The sequence below is a fragment of the Puma concolor genome, chromosome F2 (assembly GCF_028749965.1).
Source record: "Puma concolor isolate L17-30 chromosome F2, mPumCon1.1.hap2, whole genome shotgun sequence".
Taxonomy (NCBI): domain Eukaryota; kingdom Metazoa; phylum Chordata; class Mammalia; order Carnivora; family Felidae; genus Puma; species Puma concolor.
Genome location: NC_141684.1, coordinates 1,989,977 through 2,014,183, shown reverse-complemented (window position 1 = coordinate 2,014,183; position 24,207 = coordinate 1,989,977). Strand labels below are relative to the sequence as shown.

General features: G+C 61.9%; 1 protein-coding gene across 15 annotated transcripts in view; it reads right to left on the bottom strand.

Annotated features, from left to right (window-relative positions):
- The window catches only part of TSNARE1 (t-SNARE domain containing 1), a 154,581-nt gene that overhangs the window by 91,850 nt on the left and 38,524 nt on the right, over window positions 1-24,207 (bottom strand). For 12 of the 15 annotated variants that reach the window (XR_015246781.1, XR_015246782.1, XM_086695479.1 and 9 more), the window contains exons 3-6: window positions 18,291-18,440; window positions 16,783-17,277; window positions 4,736-4,813; window positions 3,834-3,903 (exon numbers count right to left, since the gene is read on the bottom strand). Coding sequence is in view for 13 of the 15 variants with exons in the window: in XM_086695479.1 (XP_086551605.1) it covers window positions 3,834-3,903; window positions 4,736-4,813; window positions 16,783-17,277; window positions 18,291-18,440 (793 nt within the window). In the remaining 2 variants the exon portion in view is untranslated. Of the gene's footprint in view, window positions 1-3,833; window positions 3,904-4,735; window positions 4,814-16,782; window positions 17,278-18,290; window positions 18,441-23,255; window positions 23,372-24,207 lie in introns of all 15 variants that reach the window. The other 3 variants (XM_086695484.1, XM_086695483.1, XM_086695482.1) reach the window with 2 other exon arrangements.

The following is a 24,207-nucleotide window of genomic DNA, read 5'->3' as shown; positions in this document are numbered from 1 at the left end:
CTCACAGACACCCCCGCTCAGGGCCACCTCGACTTGCACAGGGTGAGGCAACAGCCCCGCAGACCAGAGGCAGCCAGTCAGAAAGCCCCAGGGAGAGGGTCCCCTCTGTCACACACTAGGAACGGAACACTGGGTGGTCACCTCCCTCCTTCAGGGTGCAAGCCCCCCAGGGAGACGGAGGGAGGCCGCCGGGGCTGGGGCGCGAACGGAGTCCGGCTGCAGGGATGGGACCGGGCCCTCGGCACCCCATCAGGTGCCCCCGCCAGGCGTGGCCTCCATTATCAAATGTGCACCTGTGTACCTGTGACTCAGGTGGGACGGCCCGGTTACTAAGGGAAGGGGGCACTGCCGAGACCCCCGTGAGGACGGGTCAGGGCCCCACACCACCCAACCTACCCCCACGCACACCTGCCCCATCCAGCCCGTCTCCAGGCGGAGACCCCACAACACACCCGGTGGATTGGTGAGCGCCCACACACGGGCCTCAGTCCCGAGACGCCACCGTCTCCAGCAACGGGGAGGGAGGGGCTTGGAGCTCTGGCGACTGCGGCAGGGACCCTGAGCTGTGGGCCCAGCGGCTGCCAGGGCCTCCAGGAGCACTGCCACCCTCCCCACACCACCCTCTGCTCCCACTGTGCACCCACCCCCTGCACCCGCCCCCTGGATCACCATCAGGCTGCAGCCAGGCCTGACTGGATCTCTGTGGGGCCGGGCCCGGCACCAGGCGCAGACGCCATCACTGCCTCCTCCAACAGGACATCACCCAGAAGGGTCCGGGCCCACCCAGGTTACAGGGCCTGTCACGCAGCCGGGAGGGGACAGGCTGGCCCTCCCCACGCCCCACTGCCGCAGCCCGTCAGCACATGGGTCTAGGGCCAAGCCGGCCCAGGCACCAGGCTCCAGAGGCGGCAGGGTGCTGGGGGGTGCGACGGGGAACAGGGGGAGAGCACCATGGGGCGTTGTGGGGGTGCGCCGAGGGAGGGGTTCTGGAGTAGAAGAGGCAGGCCGTGCTGGAGGGCGGGATGGCCGATGCATCCCTAGGGTCCCCTGCTTCACGGGCTCAGGCCTCTACCCGAACAACGGCCCGGGGCCATCTGTGGTCATGGGAGCAGGACGCAAGAGGCCAGGTGTTTCTGGTGGAGGATGCTGAGTCGCAGCCCCTGAGGGAGGCGGCACCAGGCGGGCTCCGGAAGAAGAGATGCCCCCCGTGAAGGTGGAAGGGTGGGAAGCGGGGGCTGGCGTGCCCCCCTGTGCACCCCAGGCAGGGCCGCCCACCTGCGTCTGCTTTCTGCTCCTTGGGTACACTCGTCCTCGCTCGGAGCCCGGCTCACTGCAGCCTCCAGTGCCCCGGCACCCCCTCGCTCCGTCGTAGCGAGGCCGGGGCCCACGGCCCGTTCACAGATGGCGCCGTGAGAATCAGAGGGGAGGGCCTGTCTGGGCGTCGACCACCACGGGACTCGGCCAGTGCGCCCAGCCCCACGCCTGCTCGGAGGAGCCGGGACCAGCAGAGCACCGGAGCTGGGGGCCCTCCTGTCGGCTGCGAACCCAGGCTGACGACAGCTAGGTCATCCAGACGCTGTGCCTGGGGCCCTAGAGACAGGAGCCAGGGCCGCCCCGCTGCGTGATTTCAAGGCTGAGGGTACCGCGGGCAGACTTCCCGTCAGGGCTCCTGGAATGACCATCCATCTGTCCAACAGCACTCTGGGTGACACCCCCAAGAGACAGACAAACCAGGTCCCGCTGTCACCTAGCTTCACACCACGGGGGAGAGAGAGCTACAACTCGGCCACCCTGGCCAACCTGGGAGCCTACGATGGTGTGCCCAAGGCAGGGTCCCTCACGGTCCCGACAAAGATGGCCAAGTCCACACCTGTCTCGTGCAAGGCGAGAAAATCACGTTCAGCCCTGAGGTTCACAGGTCACTAGCTTTATTCATCTTGAAGGAACGTCCTCTCTCCCAAGACCGGATCCCATCTACTTCCGTCGCACTGAAATGTCTTGCCTTCCACAAAATGATGGCGATAACGGATGCCATAATGGACTTTTTAAAATGTCCTTATCTGGCAAAATAAAAAAGCCAATGAACGTCGATGTGGAGAAAACAGAGCTGGTTGGCCCCCTATGCTGGTCTCCATCGTTCAGAAAACACTAACAGTCCACGATGAATGGGGCCCTGGAAGGTTCCAGGCTTGTAGCCTGGTTGGGAACTGCCCCTCGGGAGGAGGAGCCAGATGGGGGTGGGGGGTGGGGTGGGTATGGTCAGGGGAGGGGGTGCGGGGCAGGCAGGTGCTAAAGGCCAGAGTGGCTGCATCTGAAGGTGGAGGCGGATGGGGCAGGGGCCCCCACAGCCCTCAGTCACCGCGGGCAGGCCCAGAGTCCGGCCGGGAAGGCAGGAGCCAGCTCTCCACTCCAGACCCACGTTGGTGACATCGGCCTTCGGCCAGCTGGGCAACACAGCCCAGGAAACGTGTTCGAGGGCCAGGGGCCCTGAAAATGCCATCGCTTGACCCAGGGGACACCACTTCAGGGACCTACCCCGGAAGAGGCAAACACAGAGACCAACCCCAGCGCCCTCCCGGGGTCTGGTCATGCAGCTGACCAGCGGGAAGAGCCACAGATACGGCTCCAGGTCTCAGCGCAGTAACTACGCACATTGGACAGTGTCCTCCGCGGCTCCACAGAACGTGTTTTTAGTGTGTGATGAAGGGCACACGCACCCCAGAACCCTAACAGCAAAAGGCGGGACCGGAACATTATTCACTGAAATCCAAATCTGCAAGACGCGTAAGGATCTGGGAAGAGGCTGGCAGGAAATACCAAAATGTTAACAGTGCCTCCTCAGACATCCTGTGTGTCCAAATTTCCTATAATGAGCATATGCTACTTCCACAACCAGAAAACAATACGTTATTTTAAAAAAGAAATAAAAAGAATAATTAAACAAAGAGTTGCACAGAAAATCTGCAAGGGCCCTCAGCTGCCTCAGGCTCTGGACCCCCACGCTTGGCCGGAGTGGTCTCAGGCAGCCCGTAGGGACGGCCGGAGGACAGGCGGGCGGGCGGGTGGGTGGGGTGGGTGGGTGAATAAACAGACAGAGGGAGCCGTGACCTCTCCAACGGACATCACTGCCAGGAAGAGACGTGAGGTCTTGGCCGCGGCCCACACCCCCCGAGCACGTTTGCTCCGGCATCCACACCGTCGTCTTTCCCAGGCAGGAGGCTCAGGCTCACACAGGACCCTCCCGGGGTCCCCTGGCAAGAAGGTGGCAGGGGGAACACCGGCTTCACTGCAAGTCTCCGGACCCCGCCTCGGTGCCCCCCAACCCACGCCATGCCGGGACCACGTGGCGGCCTTGTCACGTCCCGCCAGGCCCAGGGTGGCAGGGCGTAAGCAGAGCTGCCCCCCGCCCCCTGCCAGCCAGGCTACCCCCCTGCAGAGGTCCCCTTCCTTCTTCTCCAGGGACCCAGCCCCCGAGAAGCCTTTCCGTCAGGAGAGGAACTCACCCGAGGCCATTGCTTCACCCATCTGACCCAGGGCCGGCCTCTAGGCAACCCCAACAGGAGCCCCTGGGGGCAGAGTCAAAACCACGAAGCCACTCTCCAACCCAGCCCGTGTGTCCACTACGTGCAGGTGGCACGAGTGTGCCCCCCAGAGGGTGACGCCGGGCACGCGCGGCCTCGGGCTCGGGGCCCCAGCGGGGCTGGCCCTCGGGCGTGTGGGGCAGGTGTGGGGTCCGGGCAGCTGCTGCCCCGGGACGTGGACAGGCAGGCGTGCGAGGGGGTGCAGGGCACACCCGGGCACGCCCACGGCCACGCACACGATCGCACACTCACAGGCTGTCCCTCAGCTCCTGCGTGTCACTCGGTGTCCCCAGGGACCGGAGGCTCTGCTCCAAGGAGGTCACTGCCAGGAGAAAGGAAGGACATAAGGAACAGAAAGACCCCTCCCCCGGAGACCCCCAGACTCCAGCAGAGGAGGGCCGGGGGCCCGGACATGGGGGCCAAGGCCAGGGAGACCAGCCAGGTGACTGGGGGCAGCTTCTGCCACGGCCCAGCCCCAGCCCCGCAGCACTTCCCAGGCAGGGACCCTCCCCCTGTTCGGGCACAGGCCCCCAGGCCCTGGTGGGCGCAAAGGCTCTTGGGAGCCGCCTCCAGGGCCCTCAGCCTCCAGGGCCCCTGGGTCTGGGGATCTCTTTCTCCTCTCCTGGTCAGCACTCTCCGGCGGGCCTGACAGAACTCAGGGTTCGGGGCAAACATCAGCCCTCACCCACAGAGTGTGGCGAGCCGCCACCCCTGTGTCCCTGTGTCCTCCTGCCTCCGTTCCCCCCCCGCCCCCCCCCCCCCCCCGCCCCCGCCACCGTCTGCAGGAGCTAATAAGGATAAGGCCTGGCCCAGCCCCGTGAGGCGTGACTGTCGCTCCTGACCCGGTACCCGTGAGCCGACCTGCACTGCCCGTCTGAGGGAGGCTCTGAGGCCGCCCTCCCCCCGGGGATGCGTCCAAATCACAGCAGCCGGGCCAGGGAGCACACACGGGCCCGCCCCGCCCCGCCCTGAGGCCCCAGGGCTCAGCCCATGCTGTCCTAAGAGAGAGGACAGGGTCTGGGCTGCAGGGTGGCCGGGTCAGGGGAGGGCAGTGGGCACGCCACCTCCCCCAGTCGCCTCGACCTCCTGGGGCGTGTTCGGTGGCCCGGGCGGCCAGGTGGGGAGGGGTGAGGCTGGGCCCACCACGGACTCACCGTTGGAGTTGATCCGGAAGACGCTGGCCGATGTCTGCTGGAACAGCTCCTGGAGGTCACCTGGGTCCACCTGGGTGGCTAGAAGGAGAGGGAGCACACAGGTTCACGGAGCGGGGGCAGCAACACCCTCCCAGCTGGGGTGGCCCCACGGTGTCAGAGAGGGAACAGCAAGCCCGCCCTGGGGCACCCAAAGCCCCTGGAAAAGGAGGAAAGCAGGGGCGGCCCCTCAGAAAAGCCCCACCCGGGTACCAGCTGCCCCCAGCGCCCCTGCACCTGCACATGGGGCGCCCTTGACAGAAACGAGAGCCCAGGCCCACACGAGAGCCTGCACAGCCGAGGTCACTGCAGCTTTATTTAAGGCACAAAACAGAAACAACCCAACGGGGGCATCTGGGGGCGGCCGGTTAAGCACCGTGAAGCGTCTGACTCTCGATTTCTGCTCAGGTCATGATCTCACGGTTCACGGGATCCAGTCCCAAGTCCGGCTCTGTGCTGACACAGCACGGCCCCTCTCCCTTCTCTCCGCCCCTCCCTGGCTCGTGCTCCGGTGACTTTTCTCAAAATAAACACACGTTTTTAACACAAAGAAGGCAGCAACAACCCAACGGCCGGCGTCTGACGACGTGGGGTCCGAGCCCACGGCGAGCACCACGCAGCCTCGAGAAGGAGCTGGTGGCGACAGCACAGCGACGGCGTCGCACCGGTGAACGCGGCCGGACACGGGCCTCCCACCACGCGGCTCCGCGTACGGGAGGAGTTCAGGTCCAGGGACAGAAAGCAGACCCGTGGCTGCCGGGGGCTGGGCCAGGGGACGGGATGGCTGCTGACGGCCGTACGAGTTCTCTTGGAGCGACAGAACGTTCTGGATTACTCGCGGGGATGGTCGCGCACACTGCAGGATACGCCACCAAGCACAGAAACGCCCACGTGAAGGCGGACAACGTGGTGAATTTTACGTTGTGTGAACTTTATCTCGATCTGAAAGACCACGCCGAAGCCGAACATCGTGTGGTTACCACCCACTCCTAGGGGGACGGGAAGGCCCACCCCACCAGGCGAGCTCGAAACTCTCGTGGACGCTACGGAAAAGTCTGCCCCCTTCACGGGACGAGGCCCTGCCCGTGGCCACGGCCTCTTGGGTAGCTACGCGCAGAAACACAAACGTGCCCGCACGAAGCTTGTGTAAGACACTCACGGTGGCTTCGTTCTCAGAACCTGGAAAGGCTGCCACCAGCCGGCAACAGAACGCACGGGGCCCCTCACCTGAGGGAGCCTGGGACAGGAAGGACTCCCACGTGTGTCTACACTACCCACTACTACCGGCCCCCAGGGAGGCTGGCGCCTCAGCCTGAATGGGCCAGACCCACACGGGGATTTGTGCACGATGACAAGGTCAGGGTGCACACTCTGAGCTTAACGCAGAGGCAGACGGGTGGGAGGCTGGTGTGCGTTCTCCTACAGGACAGGCACAGGCAGGGGCGCAGCCTGGCCGCCTGGCCGCCTGCCTCACCCGCTACATGCTGGGAGGAGAGATCCAGCTCCAAGAATCGTTCCTGTTCTCCAGGTCTGTGTGTAGGTGATCCCAGAGGCCACCTACACTGGGACAAACAGCCACCCTTCTCAGAGCCACCTTCCTCTGGACACCCCGTCCCCTGGCTCGTCACCGTGGCCTGTGCCCTGGGCCAAGTCCTGCCCCCGCCGGTGCCCTGTCTACTCCTGACCCCACGGGGCATGCGTCTTTCCAGATGACACGGGCTTACGGCCTTTGAGACATTCTGTCTCCAAACCAAGGATGACAAGGCTGAGCTCCCAGAGGCGCAGAGAGTGGCCCCAGGAAAGGGCAAAGGGGGGACTGGAACTGCAGCCTTTACAAAGGTGAGGAGAGCTACATCCCACAGGGCAGGGCGGGGCAGGGCTGCCGAGGGTCTCAGCAGGAGACCAGACCTCAGATGCAGCTCTCCAGCCTCCACTCCACTGGTCAGTGCAGAGCCCTCAGGGCGGGCAAGCGGGTGATCGGGCCCATTACTGGCTAGGGTCAGGGTGTGGGGGGCAAGGGTGTGGGGTACAGGGTGTCGGGGGCAGGGGTGCAGGGTGTGGGGGACAGGGCTGCAGGGGGCAGCAAGGCAGGGGTGCATGATGTGGGGGGCAGGGGGGGCAGGGGGTAGGGGCATGGGGGGCCTGGGCTGAGGGGCAGGGGCGAGGGGTGTTAGGGGTGCAGGGTGTGGGGGACAGGGGTGTGGGGTGTGGGGGGCAGGGGTGAGGGGTGGAGGGGCAGGGGGATAGGGATGTGGGGGGGGGGGGAGGGGTGGGATGCAGCAGGCAGTGGGGGCTGGGTCAAAACTGCCCCGAGGAGCTGCATCCAGGGCCGGCATGGACTCTGGCCAGCGGGCAGGTGCCTGGGCTCGGGAGGCCCCAGCAGGGCGGTGGTGAGCATGCCGGCCTGGTCTACACCACCACCACCGTGGGATCTGGGGCACATCTAGGAGCCACTGTGGAAACCAGGGGAGGGGGCAGCTGGCAGATGCACAGGGCAGGTGCGGGGAGAGGGGGGGATTGGCAAACATCCCCGCCCCGCAGCAAGGACAGCAAGTCCCCCACCCAGACGGCCTTCCACCTCCACGGAGGTCTGGGGGAGGCCGTGGGGAGGCCGTGGGGAGGCCGTGGGGGGCTCCTACCTCAGCAGAGGGGATGCCAGGGATGCCAGATGCCGGCTGCAGCTGTGGGGCAACGCGGGCTGTCTCCCTCAGACCCGGCCTCTCCCTGGTCCTGGCACCTGACCACACAGCCCGGGACACCCCCTGCGGCCAGGAGGGGCCGCGTGACTAAGTCTCAGCCTGGAATGAGAGAAGCGAGGGCAGTTTCCCCTCCTGTTCTCACAAGGAGGCCGGAGCCCTGGACCGCCCCTCACCCTCTCCCCCGGCTGGGACACGATGGGGTATGACGTCCCTCCCAGGGACACCACCGAGGGGGCGCAGCCACGGCCGGGGGGAGCCGCGGGGGTGGGGGGGCTGCATGAGGGGAACGGAGGCTCCGTGTTATCGCGGGGGCAGCTTAACCTCTTCTTTACTTTTCGCCAAGGAGGGGCCGGAACCCCAACAGAGGCCCGCGTCCGCATACACGCGGCTGGGGCGCTCAGGGCCCGCGTTCACCTGGAGCACGTGTGCCCAGATCCCACACCGAGGCAGCCGTCGGACAGGGAAGCAGCAAGACGGTGACCACACAGCACGAGCAGGGCCTCTGCACGCAGCACAGGGGACCAACGCTGGGCAGAGACCGGGGACTGGGGGAGGGTGGGAGGACGAAGTGACGCGACTGGAGGAGGCGGGACTCGCAGGGGCGGAGGGAGGATGTCGTGTCTCGTGGGCATGACTGGGGATGGAGGGGGGCTGGCCACCAGCTTAGGAAACACAGAGGAGGTACAGGGACATTAATCCCCCAAACATAAGCCACTTTTTCACGGAATGACAATGCAGGGCGGCAGATCAACCTGAGCTTCTGTGGTGGGGGGGGGGGGGGGAGGGCCCAGGCCCCCCCTCCCCTGCATGCAAGCCGGGAAGCGGTGCTCTGACCACAGACAGCCCTGGTGCGGCCCCGTGGCCCCCACGGCTCGTCGCCTGGTGTCTCCTACAAGCAAGTCCAGACTGCGAGCAAGGAGGGCGGGTCGGAGGGGAGCTGGCGTCACTGCGTCTGGGGGTGGGGGACCCCGGGGCCTGGCAGGTGCCGCGGCTGCCCCGGGGCAGGAGACAGGGGTGAGGCGATGAGGCAGGAGGGGCTCCAGAAGCCGGCCCCGGTGCCCTGGTCCCTGGCCAAGCACACGTCTGTGCTCACACAGGGAAAGATGCCCCTCGGCCGAGGACCCGGGAAGCACCAGGAGCTGGAGGCCACTCCCCCCTCCCCCACACAAGGTCAGTGTGCGTGGGTGGAAGTCACACGAGGAGAGAGGAGAGGACGCCGCCCAGCACCCGCAGCGTCGGGCAGGGACCGCGGAGGCCGCAGCCGCGGCACAAGTGCCCTCAAACAGCACCGTGACCCCACCCCCCCCAGGTTTACTGCCCCTGGACAGAGTCCAGTCCTCCCGCAAGGAGAACAACCAAACCCGGGGAGGGAGGACACAACATTCACACTCACAACTCGCGGGCCATACGAAGAGGCAGGAGCACGTGACCCCAAACCGTGAGAAAGGTCACTCAACAGGAAATCAGGCCCAGAAATGGTGGAGACAACCTCACTAGTGCAGAAAAACAGGCGTAAAAGTTGCAAAAGGCTGATGGGACACCGAGGCGCGTGCAGAGCAGCAGGGGAGGCCCAGAGAGGCCGCAGACGTGCCACCCCCCCCCAACACCCAAGGAGACACTGAAATGACTTCCCACTGCACGGGGTCAGCCGCGGGTGCGATGTTGCACCGAGGTTCCCTGCGGTGACAGGGCCACGGGGCACCTCGGGGCGACACCCGGCGACCCGGCAGCCACGGAGCCACAGAAGGGAGCAGAGTTTCAAGAAGTAAGAACCCAAAGTATCCAAATTCCATCCAATAAAAACCGAGTTCCAAGAACTTCATTAAGTCACAAGCAGAATAAATACTAAAGTCTAAGGGCGCCTGTGGGGCTCAGGTCATGGCCTCGCGGTTCGTGAGTTCCAGCCCCGCATCAGGCTCACTGCTGTCAGCACGGAGCCCGCTTCAGATCATCGGTCTCTCTCTCCGCCCCTCTCCTGCTCACTCCATGTCTCAAAAATAAACATTTAAAAATGCATATATTAAAAATTTAAAGCCCAAAGCACAGTAGTGAAAACCGCAGAAAGCCTGTGGCGAAGGGGCCCCTTTCGGAGGGGCCAGAGACGCACGTACCCCACCCCAGAAGGAAACACAAAGGTCGTCCCGCCCCCGTCAGAGCCGCGGAAGCCAAGCCCAAACACGCTGCAGGGACATCTTCAAAGTGCCAAGAGAAAGAAAACAAAAAACACCTTTCGACCAAAATTCTACACGCAATGGAAATATATTTCAAAAATACAAAGTAAAGATTTATTTTAGACAAGAGAGCCGAGAGACTGTCTCAGCCAGATGTGCACCATAGGAAAAGCTGAAAGAAGTCTGTCGGGTCAAAAGAAACAATAAAAGGCAATTTGGATCCACACGAGAAAGCAGAGTGCGGGAGGGAGGCACACGACTCATTTTAAAGGTATCTCAGACGCCATCGGTCGATAAAGCAAACTGCCAGCCAGGTGCTTCCAGCAACAACGTGGCGTCCGGGGTCGGCTCTGGGAGGTTCCCGCGTCACGCGGCGCGACACTGTGTTACCCGGAGGCAGGCTGCGAGTGCAGGTGTGGGTACGGCTAGCGCTAAACCACGAACAGAGCGGGTGTCACTAACACACCAAGAGCGGACTTACCATCATCAGCAACGGAATCATCATCAACACAATTACCCCCAAACAACAAAGGGAAATACCACAAATATCGAGGCTGGGGATGTAAGCCTGAACATATTGGTATTTCTGCCTAAACCTGAGGCACCCGTGCGGTCCCCAAGTGGCCAGCGGTGGCCACGCCATCATCACCAAGGCCCTAGAGGACAGCACCACTGCCACCCCTCTGGGCAAAGCGGAGACGGTCAGATGGGGCCAAGGGCAAACCCCACATACACGGGCTACGAGGAGGGCACTTCCTACAGAAAATCAGACACACCTGTGAGTAAAGGGACCGGAAGATCCGTTGTGTGACATGGCTGTGTGAAAGCCGCTACGCTAACATTAGAGGATTCAGAACAACACGTGAAACTAGAGATAAAAGAAGGTTTTACAGTGACAAAAGGGGCAATGGACGAAGAAGACAAAAATCCTCAATGTTCAAGGCGCCTAACAGCACAGCTGGAAAACGTGCGAGGCACAGACTGACGGGCTTGAGGGGAGAAGCAGACACATCCACGGCCGTGGTCATCAGCATCCTCTCAGCAGAAAGGAGATCGGGGGACAGAAGATCCGTGCGGATACCAAGACCTGAATGGCACCGTCGATCACCTCGGCCTGAGTGACAATTATTGGACACTCATACCCAACGACAGATGGACACACTCTTGTCAAACACACGGGGAACACGCACAAGACACACTGCACCTCCAGTGTGCAGCAGGTCCCAATGCATGTGTAACAGCTGAAACCATAGGAAACATTCGCCAACCAGGACAGCACTAAACCAGAAGTTAATAACAGAGAGGTATCTGGAAACAAAGAGAATTATTTGAAAATTAAGCAACACCCTTCTAAGCAACCCTTAGTTAAAGAATAAACCACAAAGGAGATTAGAAAATATTTTTAAATGAATAAAATGAAAATACAATATATGCAAAATTGTATAAGTAAAGCGATGCACAGGGAAAAATTTACAGCAATAAATACCCGTTACTAGGGAAGAAGAAAGGTCTCATGTCAATGATCTAACAAAAGCAAATTAACCCCAGAGTAAGGAAAAGGAAGGAAATCATCAAGATGAGCAAAAATCAATTAACTCAACATTGAACAAATAGAGAAGATTAATGAAATCAAAAACTGGTTCTTTAAAACAATCAATAAAATTGATATACTCACAGTGAGACAAGTCAAGTATGAAACAGAGAAAACACAAATCAGCAATACCAAAAATGAAAAAGGCAGTCTTACTACCGACCATATAGGCATTCAAACAATACTAAGGCAGTATTACAATTTCGTGCCAGTACATTTTACAAGTCTGATGACATGGGTAAGTTACTTGAAAACACAAATGATCAAATTTGACTCATGTGAGTAGCAACAGAAACCTGGGCAACACTGCAGCACGGTGACACAGTGACGCCACAGCATGTAACACTGTGTCGCTACAACGTTGCCACCTACGGCTGTAACACGTAACACCACGGCACTGTAACGCTACGGCTACAACATTAACACGTATGCTAAGGCGTATACGTTGTGATACCGCAACACTGGAACGCTGTACCATGTAACATGTGACAAGGCAACGTTAAAGAAACTGCAGTCTCAAATCTTCCCACAATGAAAATGCTCAGCTCACATGCTTCCTTGGAGAATTCCGCCAAATGTTTAAGGGAAGAATAATACCAATTCTACACATACCCTCAGAAAACAGGAGAAACCAATTCCCGACTCGATTCAGGACTCACTTTATAGTTACACCAGTCAAGGCAGTTCCGTATCATGTAAGCGGAGACCCAGGTCGATACGGCGAGTCAACACCCAGGTGAGCAGTCACGAGGTTTCAGACACAAGCGTCGAGGTGACTCAGTCATTTCCCCCAACGATGATGACCAACTGGACAGCCACTGGACCCCGACCCATATCAACAAAACTCAGAACCCACTCAGCCTGGCTCACAGATGCAAACATAAACGCTGGAACTGTAAGACTTCAAATCACAACAATTTGCGGCCTTGTTGTGGGTAAGAACTTTTCAGGTGGGATACAGACAACAGAAGTCCCAAGGAAAACGCTGGTAACACTGAAATATAAAACCTTCAAAAAAGACACAATTAAAATAAAAGGCAGTCCAGGGGCACCTGGTGGCTTGGGTCACGATCTCACGGGTTTTGAGATTGAGCCCCGTGTTGGGCTCTGCCCCGACACCACGGAGCCTGCTTGGGATCCTCTCCCTCTCTGTCTGCCCCTCCCCTGCGCTCACTTGCTTTATCTCAAATAAACGTAAAAAAAGTTTTTAAATAAAAGGCAGTCCAGAGCCTGCAGAAGAGGTTTGCAGTCCAGATCTCAGACGCGCCCCTTGAACTCAGAGGCAACAGACATGTGCAACACAGGAAGGCCCACAGCTCAGGGCAGCCTCTGGTGACAGCAGAGGAGACACCAGGCAATGCTCAGTGATGGGTGGGCAGACACAGAAATGAGGCCCCGCCCCTCCCCAGCACAGCCCCGCCCCACCACAGCACAGCCTCACCCCACCCCGCCCCCTCAGCACAGCCCCACCCCCGTCAAGCCCCGCACCCCACCTCACTAGGCCTCACCCAGCCCCGCCCCCTCAGCACAGCCCCGCCCCACCCCAGCCTCACCCCGCCCCTCCCCAGCACAGTCCCGCCCCACCCCGGCACAGCCTCACCCCGCCCCACCCCCAGCAAGCCCCGCCCCATCCCAGCACAGTCTCACCCGGCCCCGCCCCTCAGCACAGCCCCGCCCCCAGCCACCCTCACCTCCCCCCGCCCCCCCAGCAAGCCCCTCCCCATCCCTGCACAGCCTAACACAGCCCCGCCCCACCCCAGCAAGCCCCGCCCCCTCAGCACAGCCCCACCCCCAGCACAGCCCGACCCCTCCAACAGCCCAGTACAGCAAGACCAAAATCAACCCCAAGTGGTGGCGGGAATGAAGGGTAAACCCAAGCTCATGGCTGCAGGACCCAATAGTGGGACAGCCAGTTTCTTAGAAACTTTCTTGGAAAGTTTATCAATCAACCCCCACAAGAGTGACACTATCTGTCAATGCAAAGATTTTATACAAATGTTCCCAGTACCTCCACCCGGCCAAAAGCCGGCAACCACAAAACCATCCATCAGGGCAGACAGAAGGACAGGCTCCCGGGACACAGACACACGGACGGCCCTCCAGCACCCCCGCCCTCTGCAGAGACAACGGGACGCTCCTTCCTGAGCACGCAAATCCGGGGAACCACCTGAGCATCTCCACAGAGGTGCCCAGGGCAGGACGGGGACTCGAGGCTTCCAACGCACACTTGGCAATGCCCTCTGTCCCCTACAGGGCCCAGCTCCACGTCTGCTCCAGACACCTGCCCTTCATGCTGCCGGGTCCAGAGGCAGCGGCCCAGCCACCAGTGCTGGAGGTACCAGCGCTGGAGCCCCCTGGAGCCGCACATCGCCCCCACCTGCCCCGTCACATGGGCCGGCCGGACAGCTGGGCTCTGCCCCGCCGCCAAGGGCTGGCTGAAGGACTGTGTGCCCACTCGGGCCAGGCAGGAGGAGGCCGAGTGGCAGTACGGTGCCCCAGACGCGGGATGAGCAAGGAAGTCAGGGGGCCTCTCGGGTCCAGAGCAGACAGGTCTGGGAGAAACCCAGTGGCCCAGTGCGCGGGCGCTGCTGCCCAGGTGGGCTGCTGGGGGTCCACCAGCACCGCGCCCGCACAGACCCAGGGCCCCGAGGAGGCTGGTGATGACAGCAGCAGCCCGTTCCCTGGATGACACTGGCCGTCCCACAGACAGGACGCGGGGATGTGCGAGCCCCACGCTGAGCAACCCCCAGTGAGGGCAAGTCCAAGCACACCCAACGGGCACCAGCGGCAAAGGGAAGGACAAGGCCCCCTGGCCGGCCCCTCGGCTCCGCCGCCACACACACACAGCCGGCCTCCACAGGGGACCACGCACCTCTGGCCTCCGGGCCCAGCCAAGCAGCTGCCGATTCCGTGGAACCCCGTGGGGTCACCAGTGCCCGCCTGCCTCCCACCCCACGGGGCCACTGTGCCCTGGGGCAGACAGTGAGCAGAGCTGGGGGACCAGTCCCCTGAGGGCATCCCCCTTCTGAGCCTCACATGCTCATCACAGCCGCACAACACGGGGAGCCCCACCGGGTGTACCCCACAGCCCAGAACACGGCTGGAGCAGAAGCACAGGGAGACCCCCTGGCCAGCCCCACGTCTGCCAACCGGAGCGGAAACTCAGAACCGAGGTGCTCTAAGAGCAGGCCGGAGTCACAACGTTCGGGCGTCACAGGACGCTCCACTTCTGGGTCTACTCACCCTGCGGACACAGGCTGGATCTCTGCCCCTGCACCAAGCGGAGGGAGGAAGTGGGGCGGCGGTGGGGGGGGGGGTGGGAGTGGATCCTGACCCACATGTGCATGAGGCACAGGAAGGAAAGAGGAACAGCACGGGATCCTCTGAGCATCAGAGGCGTCCTCCTTCCTAAGCAGCAGGGAGCCCCCACTGGACAGGGCGAGAGGAGGTGCGGGGTTGGGGGCGCCTGGCCTGGCTCTCGGCCCAGGGCCCGTGCTGAGGGCACCAAGGAGGACCCAGGGAGGGGCTGCGTTCCAGGGAGAGGCAGGGACAGCACCAAATCTCAGGGGGATGACCCTGAATACACATGTACTCTGTACTTTCCTGTTTCTCCCGGAGAGATCGTCTCCTTGTCCTGCAGCAACAGCCCCCTCGCAAAGTGCTCTGGGGAAGAAAGGCCATGTGACCAGATCCAAGTCTGGGCGGGCAGCAGGACGTCCCCGGTGCGGAGCGAGGCCCGCCACCTGCACCCGGGCCACACCATGGAGCCTCCCACACATGCTCAGCCACTCCCCGAAACCCAGGTGTGCGGCAGGCCACGGTGCCAGGGAGGTGAGAAGGTGTGTGGACAACCATCACAAAGCCGGGAAAGCCTGGTGCTGGGAGCCAAGGGCCCGAGGGGCCCATAGGGAGCCCTGCCAGGGGGGCCACACTCCTGCCTCAGGGCCTGCAACAGGGACAGGGACCTGGGGGGAGGGGGAGGGGGAGAGTGCTAGAGGGGGAGGAGCCGGAGGGCGGGGCTGTGAGGAAGGTGTGCGGTTGGGTCCCCCACCAGCGAGAGCACCTCCACCCTGAGCCGAATGCACCGGCCCCCCTCCCCCCACGGGGGGAAGGGGAGACCCAGGAGGCAGAGGGGAGCCCGAGGGACCGCGCAGGGCTCAGTCTGGGGCCAGGGCCACAGCAGGGCCGCAAGCGGGCTCAGGGTCAGCAGGGCCAGGGAGGAGGGGGCCTCAAGCTCGGGGTGCGGGACAGCAGTCGGGTCTTGGAGGAGGGAGGCAAGCGTTGGGCTCCGTCCGGGAAGAACACGGGAACCAAGGAACGGAGGCACAGGTTCTGGGCACCTCGAGCTCTCCCGCTGCCCACAGCAGGCCACGGAGGTGTCCACGCCTGACATTACAGAGCAGGAGGCCCTCAGCCTCAGGATCCCACTGCTTCGTGGCCCCGGCCAGCACCAGGTGCCACTGAGGACACCGCAGGCAGCGGCACCCAGACCACCGCCTTGCCCGCCACCGGCGGAGACGACGTCCCCAAATGCGGGGCTGGCGGGGGAAAAGCGAGGCAACGCCTGTCCTGTCTGCTGCACAAACACGTGTCTGCTTCTGTTTTGTTTCTGACGTTCTTTGTGTATTTTCTGGCCCCGTTTCAAAGCCGAACACCAGGTACGGACTTAGAAACGGTCCTCAGGACCTAACACCGGCAGTCCTGATGACCAAGGAGGCACGCACAGATGACCTGCACGCCCCCCACACCTCCCCTGTACCTGCCGTCCACCCCCCTCCCCACCGGCCTTCCTCCGCCTCTGGCCCCAAGGCTGCTGCCGCTGCAAAGCCCCACCCAGCAGTCCCGGCACCTGTCTGGGACCCACCCACTGGGCTCTCTGACGCCCCGCTGGACCTCCACGGGTCCCCCGACCCCCTGTGCCCGACAGGAACCTTCGAGAAGTGACCCCCACAGGGCAGCACGCCCCAGAGAACTCAAGGCGCCCACCCCCGCCGCATCCCGATGCCACGGGGCCGGCTCTGGGCGTCAGGCCAAACCCCAGCTCTACCACCCAGGCCTTAAAACCAGAGAGTCGGCGGGAGCGCTTTACTTCACGCACAGGCTAAGAGCCCTGGACGGGACAGGAGAGCAAGAGAGGGGCACGCCGAGGCACAGAGGGTGACGTGGGGTGAGCGCACGAAACCCGCGTGTTTCGGGTGTGTGCGCGTACACGGGACAGCAACAGGAAACGCGTTTCCTCCTGGGGGCCGGGGTCCAGAGGCAGGAAGCGGAGTCCTCGGGGGAAGACCGTGTCGTGTGCCCGGCTCCCCGCTCTGCAGCCGCGAGGGTCAGGGCTGAGGTGGATCCACCTGCCACGCCCGGACATTCAGAAGGCTGTCCCCGTGCGGGCAGGCGAGTGCGCCAGTCCGGGGGCGGGAGCCACCGGAGGTGGTGCAGGTGGGGAAGAGGAGAGGGGAGGAGAGCGTGGCTGGAGGACCGAGGCCTGGCCACGAGCAGGCCACCGCGGGCCTGCGCCTCCCACCGGCCGGATGGCCGGGGCAAGGCACTCACCTCTGAGCGGCTCCAGGCCGAGGCCCTCCGGGGCGGGGGCCTGGCAGGAGAAGGTCTCGGCCACCACCTGCTCCACAGGCGTGAGGGCCGAGGCCTGGAGCCGGCCGGGGCCGCGGGCCACGTGGCGGAGGTCGCCCAGCTTGCGCCGCACGACAGCGCGCAGGTCCCTCCACTTGTGCTTGAGGTCCACGACGTCCCGGCGGCAGTAGCCCAGGGCGTTCACAGCCTGCAGGATGCGGCTCCACACGTGGTACCTGCGGGTGGGCTCGGCCTTCAGCAGCCCCGTGCCGAACAGCAGCTGGTGGTGCTTGCTGACCTTGGACACCAGGACCTCTGTCTCCTGTGGGCAGAAGTTGGGTTTCCTCTTCTTGGCCCGCGTGGCGCCGGGCCCCGCCAGCCGGCCGTGGGCCCCGCCGGCAGAGTCCTTCCTTGGGCTTGCGGCAGGCGGTGAGCCGGGCTCTGGTGTCCCGCTGCCTTCGGGGGCGACCCCTGGCCCTGGAACGGCACCAAAAGGCGGGTGTGTAAGGCCCTGGGCCGGCGGGGTGGCCCCCAGGGCGCCTCCTCTCCGGCTTCCGCTTCAGGACACTGCCGGCCCCTCCCTGTGGGTGTCCACAGGTCCGACTAGGCTCCGCGGGCAAGGCGCTTCACTTCCGGGCTGCGGGGCACGTCTCCAGAAAGGGCCACCTCTGGCAGCCGTCATCGGGAGCCAAGGAACCAGACAGGCAGGAGCATTCCCAGGTCATCCCTCCCCAGGGGACAGCCTGGCCACGGACGCGCCCAGCGGCCCTGGCTGAGAGGCCCCGCCCCGCCCCTCCGAGCCCCCGCAGCCTGCGGTCCTCAACACACGGGGGTCCGGGGCTGGGCGTGCAAAGCAGCAGGTCCTCGGGCCTCTGCCCAGCTGGGAGCTCTGTCCCCAGCCGGCACATGCCTGCCGGGGGTGCAGGGGGCCATCTGTAAGGGCAGAGGAGGCAGCTCCCCCATCAGACCACGGGTTTCCCAGGCGTGAGGAGAAAGCCCCTGAGGGCAGAGGGATGTCTGAGCCCCGCGGAGCACGCAGAGAGCAGCCCCCCGCCTGTCTCCCTCCAGGTCCCCGTCAATCAGAAGGCGACCTCTACAAAGGCCCACAGCCCCTGCCCTCCCTACAGCGCACGCCAGGGACCCCGACTCCCTCACCAGCGCCCCCTGCGGGGAGAATCCTGGCTCCAGAGTGAAGGGGCCAAGGGAACCAGTCCCACAGGTCTGAGCCTCATCCCTGGAACCCACGGGGCCCCGACCAGCACAAGTCCTCATGCCGCACCCCTCTGTCACCAGTCCAGCCCAGCCACACCATCTGCCGTCCCTGGAGAAGGGAAAGGCTAGCGGGGGGGAGGTACAGACCAACCAGAATCCCGGCCAGCCTCAGGCCGCCTCGCCCCGCTCCCACCTGCTGACCCTCCCTCCTTGGCGCTGGGCATCTCTGGGCGGCCTTCCCCGGAACCCTCCCGGACCCAGCACCCGAGCGGAAGTACCTCGCTTCCTGGCCCTCGGGCCTCTGGGCGTGCCCGCCGACCCCAGATCACCTTCCCCGTCCTTGCCCACACAGGGGTCCTGCGGGCTGCTCTCTGGCGACGGGCAGGGGAAATGGCGTATTCCATACTCGGTCCAACATTTAGCGCACTCTACAGACAGCAAGGGACAGTCACAGTTACACCCAGCCCGTCCACAGAGCAGCTCGGGTGCTGCTGGCAGAGCAAGGCCCCCACACAGGACAGCAGGTGCCCTGAGCCCTCCAAGCATCCACGCCAAGAAGCTCCATTCAGTCCCACCTCCTCCAAGAAGCCCTCCCAGACTGCCAAACCCTCTGCCGGAGGCCAGCACCAAGTTCAATACTTTAAATGCTCCAGATCTTTCTTTGAACCACAATTACTCCAAAAGGTGACCCCAAACAAGGACGAAATCGCCTAGAGCAGGGCCTTGAGGCACGGCCCACAGACCAGGCCAGGCCTTCAGCGGGTGTCACCTGTCACCTGTCTGAAACAAATGATCTACACAAACGGGGAGCAAGGCCTTAGGGATGTTTACGGCAGTTCAAAATCACCACAGCAACCAGGCACGGGAGCATTCTGTTGTAAGAACGTTGTTCTGTGGCTTCTGGGCAGTGAAGATAAATATGAAACCCGCCCTCCTGCCTCTCAGCTACACAGCTGAGGGGCAGTGGCTCCGGGCACCTGGGCGGCCTCCTCCTGCTCCCTGGCCCCCAACAGGCTCCCATCGGGGCCACCCAAACCAGAGCCCGGGGCTGTCTGTGTGACCCTGTTCTCTCTGGAGCTCTCTCTGAAAAGGCAGTTTTCAGGGAGCGAGCTCTAGAAGGTGTCGGCGGACCTGACCACACTGACAGCTGCTCTGAAACCCAGGGACACGGCCTGTCCCAGGCCATTCCCAGCTCAGAGCTCCTGAAGGGGCAGCTCCTTCCGGGAAAAGGCCTGAGACTTGCATCTCCCCAGAGGGGACAGCAAAGGACACCGCTCTGCAGGGGGCGGGGGGGAGGAGGGGCACGGCGGCCCAGTGTGACAGGAACAGAAGGGCTGTACCAAGCAATCCCCCTAGGACCCCACCCGGGGTGGGAGAGGTCTCCAGGCAGCAAGAACCCAAAGCACACAGGCAGCCCCCGGGGCCCCCGGCCAGACTCGGGGAGGAGGGCACCCCTCGGGAGGAGCCTCCACCCTTCCGGGAAGGTGGCCCCTGTGCCTGGGCCATCAGGGGAAGGACGCGGGACGGCGGGACGGCAGCCGGCTTACTCGAGGGTGGAGGCTCCCCGGCCACAGAGAACTGCAACAACCACGTCTCCGAGTCAGACCGAGAGAACTCTCCTCCGTGTGTGGGGAGGCAGGCGCGGCCCCGGACGGTCACGGCACGTGAGAGGGAGGCGGGGGCCGAGGGCCGACACGGAGGCATCTGTGGGTCTGAGCACGAGCCTCCAGGCCAGGGCCCGTCTCCCGCAGCCCCTCTTCCTGAAGGGCTTCGTGGGGAGCCTGCGGGGCGGGTCCTCTCCCCAGACACCTGCCAGGCGCCCCTGCAGGCACGCATTCCCCGGGTAACAGCGTCCAGGTACCTGGCAACTGGGGTCACCCTGTGCTTCGGGCCCCCCAGAGCTCCCCCCGTGGGGGCAGGGAGACTGGAGGCCTAGCTGGCGCCCGCATCGCCACCCGATGACCTCGCCACGCTGGCATCTGGCCACGGCAAGCCTGGGCCCTGCCCGCCTCCTCCTGCTCAGTCCACACGGTCCCCAGACACCTGTGGAGGAGCCCGTGTGGCCTGCCCTCCGGAATCACATGACCCTTGAACTTTGAGGGGGTCCGGAGACAACTATTGTTTCTGACTATTAGAACACACACGGTTGCGAGGAGAAGTTCGAACGCAGTTATAAGAAAACGATACAGATCATCTGTGATGACGGCATCTGGAGGCGAACACTGTTACCGTGGGGGCAGGGGTCACGCACAATTAGAACACTCCGGGCACGGCTCCGCGTCCTCCAGTCAGCACACCCGTCACCACGTCTGGACGTGTGCAGAGGCCGCCCAGCCACCTTCAACTGACGCTAACACCGCCATCACAGCCCGACCCAGGCTGCGCCTCGCCCCGCCGGCTCGCTCAGCGAATCCTCTGGTCGGCCACCGCCGCACCCGGCACCCCTGCCCACAGGTCGGTGACTTCCCAGCCGTCCAGGAGGCGGCGGCACCGGGCCAGGAGAGGGCAGGCTGCGGGGTCCGGGAACTGCCCGTGCCCTCCCCTCCGGAGCGAGCCGGCACGCGGTCACCTCCAAGTCCGTCTCTCTGGGCACAGTGAGGCCTCCCGTCTGCAGTGAGCTCGCGAGTTGGCCCGCTTGCGTGAGGACTGTCGGGTTTCCCTTCGATTTATGTGAGTTCTTCATGTGTTAGTTGTCGGCCAGTCAACTTCCTGCTGTGACTCCTCCACGAAAAGGTCACCCTAAGCTCTGCATGACTCCCTCCAGGGTCACATGTACCCCAGGGCTCGGTGCACAGCGGGTCCCGGGTGACGGCAGCCGCTCCCGCACACGGGGGTCTCCGCCCGGCCCCACCGCCCAGGCCCCTACCCGGACCCTTTTCAGGGCGCCCCGCAGAGGACACAGTATAAGCAGCCGGGTCCCGACAACTGTCAACAAATCAGGACAATACAGATCCTCTTCTGGCAAAAATGCAATTAAGTAGAATCATTTTTTAAAGATAGCCAGGAAAAAAACACATATATTTGGAAACGATGAACCACAGTTTGAAATAAATCCCGAGTCAAAGAAGAAATCATAACGGAAATGAGAAAATACACCCGAAGTCTAACTTAAGAATAGTATATACTTTTAAATGTCTGACGCTCAGGGGCGCCTGGGTGGCGCAGTCGGTTAAGCGTCCGACTTCAGCCAGGTCACGATCTTGCGGTCCGTGAGTTCGAGCCCCGCGTCGCGCTCTGGGCTGATGGCTCAGAGCCTGGAGCCTGTTTCCAATTCTGTGTCTCCCTCTCTCTCTGCCCCTCCCCCGTTCATGCTCTGTCTCTCTCTGTCCCAAAAAAATAAAAAATAAAAAAAAAAAAAAAAAACGTTGAAAAAAAAATAAATGTCTGACGCTCAACGAAAGCAGTGATTATTTGGACATTTATAATCTAAAGTGGTTTTATTACAAAAGAATAAAAACTGAACACGAATGAGGTAAACATCCTCCTCAGGAGTCACAAAAATCAAACAGCTCCAGCTTCAAGAAAAAAGGAAGAAAACAATAAAAATGTGAGCAGAGATCAATCACGTACAGACGCATGTACCGGAAGGTGTCAAGAAAGTCAGGAGTCAGTTCATCAGAGAGACTCACAAAACTGCCAAGCCTCAGTCAACACGATCGTAAAAGAAGAAAATAAGGAAGGTACAAATAAACTCTATCAGGAATAAAAAAAAAAGAATGCGATCCAGATACCCTGACTGTTAGTAACACAGCAGCCACCGCAAGAGTGAGCGCTCCCAGCCTTTGGGATTTGCCGCGGTCCGTGGGAGGTCACGCATGTCCAGGTGGTTGGGCAGGGGCAGCGTAGGGCAGGCGGCCCCCGGCCAGGCCCTCAGCGACGCCACAGGGCTGCCTCATCAGCAACCAGCGGCTACTGTCTACATTTCACTTCCATAAATTCGAACGTTTACATGAAGCAGACGGAGGTCTCACTTTGATTTAACCAAAATGACCCAAGAGGAAATAGAGAGCCTGGGTAGTTTTTACAACTGGAGACATGAAGTGCTAATCTAAAAAGCATTCCCCAAAGGGAACACTACGCCCGATGCTTTTACAGCAAAATCCAGAAACACTTAAGGAACACGGAGTCCTGTCCCTCCAGAGACTCACACAGGAGACAAACACCCTGTCGCTCAGCATCACAGAGGCTCTGAGCGGCTCAGGAAGGCAGAAGAAGGGCGAACGCACTGGGGAAGAAGAGAAAAAAATGTCACTATTTACGAATGACACCATCCAGACAATGATTACGGTCAATAGGAGTTTGACAAAACGGCAGGATATAAAGTTGGGGGGCAAAAATCAATTACGCTCCGCAGGAAAAACGGGGTTTCTTCAAGAAATAAACTTCGAGGAAAAAAGGGCCAAAACGATGGAGAAGCTCAAGCTTCCGAGAGACGTAGGAGGCCTGTCAGCACACGGGTCTTCCCAGGGTCCCGCTTCCCAGCGCGAGGCCACCGAGCCGTGACTGACAGCGGGGCGCATGCGACCAGGCCCTCTGGGGGCGCTCAGAGGCACGTGGACACGTCAACAGAGGGTGCGCGCTATGTCTGGGACTCGCCACAGAATGACGCAGGGGCAGGCCAAGGGCACGAGGAGCTGGACAGGCCACGAGCAGACACCTGCCGAGGTGGAGCGGGCAGCCCCGGGGCTCGCTACGTTATTGTGTCTACTTGTTTTCTTTTTGAGAGAGAGGGGGCATGAGTGCACACATGAGCAGGGGGGCGGGTGGCAGACGGAGGGGGAGGGGGAGGGAATCCCAAGCAGGTGCTGTGCTGTCAGCATGGAGCCCGACACGGGGCTTGATCCCATGACCCTGAGATCATGACCCGATCGGAATCAAGAGTCAGACGCTTAACCAAGTGAGTCACCCGGGCGCTGCAATGTCCGCTTTTCTATGTTTCAAGCCGTCCACAACTTGAAAGTTTAAAAAGTAAATAAAACGTCAAGACTGCTTTTTTAAAAAACCAGTTACTGTGTATGTGAACCAGCAACAAAGATTTCGAACGCGTAATATTCAGAACGGTGCCGCTTACGACAGCATCGACAAACACGTTTTCTTCGTGAGAGCAAAGCTAACGAAAGGTATGTAAGATTTCTACGGTAAAAGTTGTAAGACTTTACTGAACGATACGGAAGAAGATCTGAGGAAGAGAAAGGCGCGCTCACGGACCGGAAGCCCACGGCGATGACGGGGCCAGGACTCACCTGTACCAGGTGAGTGCGGCAGGTGCACGGCAGCTCCCGCCAATGCTCCAGGCCCGAGGGGCGGGAGTCTGAAGTTCATGTTCAAGAACGAAGGGCCAGAAACACCCAAGCCATGTCTGAGAAAAACAAGTAGGGCAACTTACGTAAAAAATACCAAAACCCGTAACCCTGAAAACTAAGGCGGGATTTGGGGCAGGAAGAGAAAAACTGACCAAGAGAGCCCACGCGGAAGCTGTCCCAGAACTCTGGCTCTGCAGGCCTGCAGGATGGGACGGCATCTTCGGAGACTAGCCCCAGGACTAGAGAAACAGCATCACGGCCCCACCCCCGCACACACCTCTCGCCGTAAACAGAAGTCCAGGTGAGTGAAAGACTGACCCCGGAAAACCAAATCTCGTCATAGGAAAGGAAACCCGGTACCAGCTCGTGCCAGGATTTGTCACACTGAACCAAAGTGCAAAGGTGACAGAAACCACAGGCACGCTCAGGCGCTCCAGCAGCCCGCACCCGCCCAGCAGGCACCACAGAGGGAAGCAGGCCCCCGCCGGGCAAAGATGCGGAGGGCCAGCTGACGACGGGTCCATCCAGGATGCAGAAGGGACCCTTACAGATCAGCAAGAACACGGCAAACTTGAGAGGAGAATTAAGGCGAAGAGTTCTCAGCTGGAGAAGAAATGGACCCGTCCCATCGGTCACCAGAGAAATGGAAAGCGGAGCCAGAAGACACTGTTCCCCACCCACAGACCGCACACGGCCACCAGCCGCCACCAGCTGCCACGCGGCATGACAGGGACGGGCGCCAAGGGCACCGGGGTGGCGCCAACACAGCTGACCAGGACGGGGCACCAGGGGCACCGGAGCGGGACCGGCACGCGCCTCGGGTGTGTGGCAGCCCAGACACAGCCAACGGGTCCCCTGCACCTGCTGGGCGATGGCACCCCAAACAGACGCC